A 6,000-nucleotide genomic window follows, 5' to 3' on the forward strand; every position below is an offset into this window, starting at 1 on the left:
AAAACGGATGAACATACAAATAAAAAATCTAATCTCTATGAAAATATTACTTGATATCTTCATTGATTGAAAGATTTCCATTAGAGATTGAAAGAGAAGATTATGAAAATTCAGATGAGTGTTTCATGTATGAGAAAGTTAATGAAGTAAATTATCAGAGAGATTGAGAGAGAGAACTAAAATAAGAATTAAGTTCGACTAGAAAATGGCAAGGGAGCACCCAGGCTGCACAGCAATACTTCATTTAGTTTTAAAAATAAAAATTGAAAATAGATACAATGATACAAAAGCTAGAAGGTGGGAACAGAACAGTGGAGCACAATGGTTTCTTATTATTTTGCAAACTAATTTATGAAAAAAATTGAAAAAATCCATTCTCGAAATAACACAGCATGAACATACATGAACTTTAGTTTAATTTTAAAATTTTCAAAAAGATTAAAACACAATTAATAATCATATTTTACAAAAAGAAATTACAAAATATATTTATTAACGTAAAAATGCCAAATTTCAAGGATGAAATAATGTTATTTTTCTAATCATATTTATAAAAATTTCATCAAAATCTAATTTTTAAAACCTTTTATCAATCTATCTTTAGCTATAAACTTTGAAACACTATTTTCGTAGTTTACTTATATGTAGCAAAAAACATCCAGATACTAGACAATTTATATCGTACAGGTAAAATTACCGCTAAGAATAGAGACTAGAGATTACAGAATGTTAACTCCAACCTATACCGGGCACCAAAGGCATTCATTATTAAAAATTTTTATTTTTACTCTCAAAAAATATCCCTAGTCAAATAATCACTGCAAATTATTATAAATAACAAAATTTAACAACTAAGAATTTGAAAAGTTAAACCATTCTAGGCAATACATTTCCCATAAATATTATGGCGGAAGGTTGCTCCTTCGTAGTAAGCTACTCAACCACGGCCAACAGGTCGCTTGCTTTACAGAAGCAGTGCTTTTCGTCAGTCCCCAAATCAACCTGACAGATAGTTACACCAACCAACAATATTCTATTAATAACTAGACCAACCAATATTCCATTGATGACAACAAATGCAATTGAAATGCTATCAATTTTCCTGTAGACCTAACCAACAACTACCACAAATTGCAATTACGCATATTTGAACTGCATGAGTTTGTTTCATCGATGCATCACTATAGCTGCGTTTGTTTACGGAGACAGAACACTGGGACAGGACACAGAGACACAAAATTGTGTTTGATAGAAGAGACACAGACAGAGACAATGTGTCCAAAGACACTGAATTAGTGTATTTTGTGTCCATCCTAACAGGAAAGACACCGAGACACTAACAAGGAAAACAACTTATTTTTTATTTTTCTTTCATTATTCTTGTTAATTTTTCATAATTATATTTTTTATTATTATATTTTTCATCTCAAATTTTTTGAATGAAAAAAATGAAAATAAATTGGATTTTCATAATTTGTTCTAGTTTATCACCAAACAGAATACAAGAACACAAAATTTTGTGTCTCTGTCCATCAGTATCTTGTCCTGTCCTGTTCTCAATGTCTTGTCCTGTCCTGGCCCGTTTTCAGAAGCAAACGCAGCCTATGGGCTTGTTTGGACGTCATTTTCAGAAAAGATCTTTTTTAATGATTTTTTTTAAAAAGATTTTTTATAAAAGTAAAAGTAATTTTATGTTTAGATATCTCATGTAAAAAGATCTCTTTGTTTATCAATTATGTTTGGATAAAATAAGATAAAAATACTTTTTTGTTCATTTATTATGTGAAAAACATCTTTTTTATTTTTAAGAAAAAAAAATCTTTTAAAAAAAAGATAAATTATAACTTCTCAAAAAAGATATTTTTTATTTTTCTAGTGTTTTACTTTTACTATTAGAAATTTGCCAAACACACTAAAAAATAAAAAAAGATCTTTTTTTTTTTGAAAAAAATATTTTTTTTTTATCGATTTAATGACGCCCAAATAAGCACTATGTACACTACTACTCACCAACTCAAAAGGAAGTAACCACAATGTGTCACTAATTTATAATAACTGGAAACAGGCACAAGATGATACACTAAACATATGATTCGACTATTCGTACAACCGGGAGAAACAACCCATCCCGACAGAGCACACACACACTCTATCGAACAAAATGTATATGGGCCGTTGGAACAGCGTTTCGGGATAAAATGGGCAAAGATGTTCTGTCCAGTGTACAAAAATCATCACCCAAGGCATGTTTCACTTGCAATAAAAATTGCATAGAAATCTTCATGGATAAGTGTGATGTGTAAATTCCTACAAAGCTAATCCATAAAAATTCCCACCTTATTTATATTCCCCCAATTGAACCTACCATACATTAAAAACCATTGTATAACAGTTCTATAATAATGTGAAAAAAAAAAATCAGAATTATATAAAGATAGTGAAAATACAGTTCTCTAATTTCCAGAACACAGTTTAATCATATATTTGACAACATTATCCTAATAATAAAGTGCAATTTTAAAACATTTTCCTGAAAACAGGAAGTTATGTCAATTATCCCAAGAATAGATAGCACTTGCACCCCTCATGACTGATCTACCTAAATCTGTGCTCTAAGCATACAGGTCAAATATAAACAAGCAATTAAGTCATCATCTGACAACTAATGTATAATTTTAAGAGCAAATATTTATGTGGCACATACCTCATAAGCATTCATGTCAGTAAACAAAACCTGCAAAAGAATAAAATTAGTTTATATTTGGAAGAATCCTAACAAGTTTAAACTAACACTTCTTTTCTTTCTTTTGCTATTATTCTTGTCTGAGAAAAAAGCAACAATATAGAAGTCAGATCTACTTTTGTCATAAACAATATTCCTATTCAGCTCTTTAGCCTGTTTCGGATTTATGGTAGGTAAGACAGTGGAGTAGAATGGGTTTAAACTTTAAAGGAGTGGAATAGACCCCATAAGAGTAAAGATATTATTCCACACGTTATTGTGGATAAAATGGGCTTCTACTCTAAGGCAACCAAATTGAAAAAAAAAAATGAAATATAGGTTTTCTGGAGGAACTCGAATACTTGATGGAATCTATTCTATCACAATCATAAAATAACCAATCCAAACAATGACAGCTTATTATATTCAATTGAGTCCCATTTCGCTCCACCGCAAACCACTAATTCAAGCATACCCTAAGTTACCTCGGAGCCCTATTACAGTCATAAGTTATGCAAATTAAATTATATGAATATCTAAAATCATACATGAAAACGAATCAGAAAACAGTCAACAATCATTTAACCATAACATTTAATTCAAGGTAAGTTATGGCAATATTTCCTTTTTTTCAGATTATCATTAGTAATACTAAATAAATTTGGGGTTCTTTTAAGTCAAATTATTATCTGAATAAAGAAATATCAAGGGTGTTTAGCTTATATCATTGGAATAGGATACTTTTATTTAGTACTAAAATTATTGAAATGAAATATCAAGAATTTATTGAGATATTTCATTTTCTCTTTTAGATATCTACAATTCTACATAATCTCTTTCACAGCAACTGATCATGTACCTTTGATCCAGCTTTTACTTCTTCTCCTGCCTCAGCACCAACAGAGAGGATCTGAAAGAGAAAAATTCAAAAAGAAAAAAGAAGTCTGATTTAGAACACAGAATTCTACAGTCATCATGTTTAGGGAGCTAAAACACCAAATGCATCTATCTCTACTTACTTCTCCCATCAGATATCGCTCGAATTTAACAGCGGACTTGGGCAACAAAACTCCACCAGCAGTTTTCTATACCAAAAAGACATGGTCACACATCAGACATGTAACATGGAAAATGTATCCTACACTTGTATACCTGTTAATTGCAGTATATATTCTTTATAGCAAACCAGTAGCAAAAAATGATATTTAACTAATTTAAAACTCAACAGAAACCTAGCAGCTTAGTTATAGTCTTTATTAAAATTGCTTTGTGTCACATCCTTCCAGCTGAATAAACATTAAACAGCCCTAATTTGCACTCAGACTGCTCATCCTTTATATTGTTATTCCAACAACATATTGAACAAACAATCATTGAAGTATACAAAATTAATGCTTCAAGAAGAAAAGGTCATTTAACTAATTATTTATCTAAAAGATAGACTTGCACAAGGGGAAAAGAATACAAAGACTGTCTCGGCAAATAACAGGAAATAAAGACCCCCAATCAAGTGAGCAATTAAAGGTGCAGGCTTTGCAAAAACTATAGCAACAATAAGAGAATAAAAAATAAAAACCCCTTCAAAAACAGGCAAAATCACAAAACTAAAAATACTGTACTGTCCTTTACTTGCATACTATATCATAGAGCAAAGATGAAACACCCTGCTGGTCCTTGCCCACTCTTTTAGCATCAAAGAGTGTAGAAACTATAAACTTCAACACTTGTCAGAGAGTAAATTCATGAATTGAATCTTGCACCGCCTGATGGCTTTATTTTTTTGGAACCCTAGTTTTGAATGTTCTTACTGGATAATAATAAACAATGTCACAGGTTAAAAAAAAAAGTTTGTAATGCAAGTTTAAAGCTTACATCTGGTAGTGCCTCCAAACGAATAAGGACTCTATCAGCCTGAGGCACAACCTGTAAAAGAAAATAAAAGAAAATAGAATAAATTTCACCAAAACTCAGATGGAAATGACTAAACTTTCGAAGTATATATATATAACAAAAACCTTAGTTGGTTCCCATTTGTTGGAAACTAGTGCATTGACTTTGAAAGAGTGCCTTTTCAAAACTGCAGAATCAGCAGATAGGGTTAACAAAATTGCGTAAGATGAAGAAATTGGGAAGCATAAATGAAGGTGTAGGAAAATAAAGTACCTGGGAATGTGTTGTTGGAGGAAGAGAATGAAGTGGTTCTGTGTAGGAAGGGGGTTGGCAAAGTGACAAATGTGGATGCCATGGATAAGTGAAAGTGAAAGAGAAAGAGAAAGAGAAAGAGAGAAAGAACTCGGTGTTTACTGTTTAGAGAGAAGAAGCAGAAAAGTGTGGATTAGGGATAAACCCTTTTAATTCTTGCCTACCACCACAAAAGCCAAAAGATTTCACACGATGTAACGATAGAAAGAGAATGCCAGAAGTGTTCTAAGCGTGAAACTCCTAGAATGTTCGTTTGAAAACTGTACTTGGCAGGTTTAGATGGGCTTTTTTCAAAAGTACTTATTTTTTTATTTTTTAAAATTTTTTTAAATAAATAAAAATTATTTTATAATTAGATAGATTCTTTTAAAAAAATTTTAAAATATTAAAAAAAAATTTTAAAGTAAAGTATTATTGGCTTTAAAAAAAGTAAATAATTTATTTTTTTAAAAATATTTTTAAAAGATGTATCTAAATATATTTAAAATTTAATACAAATATTTTATTTTTGATAAAAAATATTTTTCTCACTCAAATAAGGGGCAAAAAACCAGAATAAACCATGGGAAGTTGAAAATTACTTAAATGAGCCAAACTGAAATTCGTTTCTGCAATGAGCCAAACCCTATATTTATATAATTCGAACCAGTGTGGTTCGAACTCAATTCATTAGTAATTCGAACCAGAGTGGTTCGAATTATGAAGAGGGAAATTTGTTCAAGTAAATCGAACCAGGGTGGTTCGAATTACTTGGGAAGAAAACATATCACATAATTCGAACCACACTGGTTCGAATTATATAGGGAGAAGCTGCATCAAGTAATTCGAACCAGGCTAGTTCGAATTACACAATTTGAATTCGAACCAGTCCGGTTCGAATTAGTGGTAGACAGTGCAGTATATATATGGTTCTAAACGTGAGTTGCTCTCATAGAGGGTGTAATATGGCTAGTGAGGAGAGTTTTGGGGTTTTGGTTCACCATAGAGGATCCATTAAGAGAAAAACTCGCTCCGGTGTGAAGTTCACAGATAAGGATCCTCTCTGTATCGTGGTGAAACCAACGACGAGCTATGAT

At 31.1% G+C, this 6,000-nt stretch overlaps 1 protein-coding gene across 1 annotated transcript; it reads right to left on the reverse strand.

Moving 5' to 3' along the window:
- Positions 1-743: 743 nt before the first annotated feature.
- On the reverse strand, positions 744-5,209 carry LOC112776996 (10 kDa chaperonin 1, chloroplastic). The gene is made up of 7 exons (XM_025821281.2): positions 4,886-5,209; positions 4,738-4,799; positions 4,595-4,645; positions 3,742-3,807; positions 3,582-3,632; positions 2,705-2,734; positions 744-1,002 (listed from the first exon to the last, which is right to left on the reverse strand). Exons 1-7 carry the CDS (start codon positions 4,965-4,967, stop codon positions 934-936), a joined length of 411 nt encoding a protein of 136 aa, XP_025677066.1. The 5' UTR covers positions 4,968-5,209; the 3' UTR covers positions 744-933.
- Between the last annotated feature and the right edge of the window lie 791 nt (positions 5,210-6,000).

Source organism: Arachis hypogaea, chromosome 19, assembly GCF_003086295.3.
Source record: "Arachis hypogaea cultivar Tifrunner chromosome 19, arahy.Tifrunner.gnm2.J5K5, whole genome shotgun sequence".
Lineage (NCBI taxonomy): Eukaryota > Viridiplantae > Streptophyta > Magnoliopsida > Fabales > Fabaceae > Arachis > Arachis hypogaea.

Bases quoted from the DNA above. Each gene is read 5' to 3' on its own strand.
- LOC112776996 (XM_025821281.2), bottom strand. From the start codon at position 4,967: ATGGCATCCACATTTGTCACTTTGCCAACCCCCTTCCTACACAGAACC. The intron at 3,808-4,594 runs GTAAGCTTTAAA...TTTTTGGTATAG, and splicing joins GTTTGGAGGCACTACCAGAT to AAAACTGCTGGTGGAGTTTT. The intron at 1,003-2,704 runs GTATGTGCCACA...ACTATCTGTCAG, and splicing joins CTGACATGAATGCTTATGAG to GTTGATTTGGGGACTGACGA.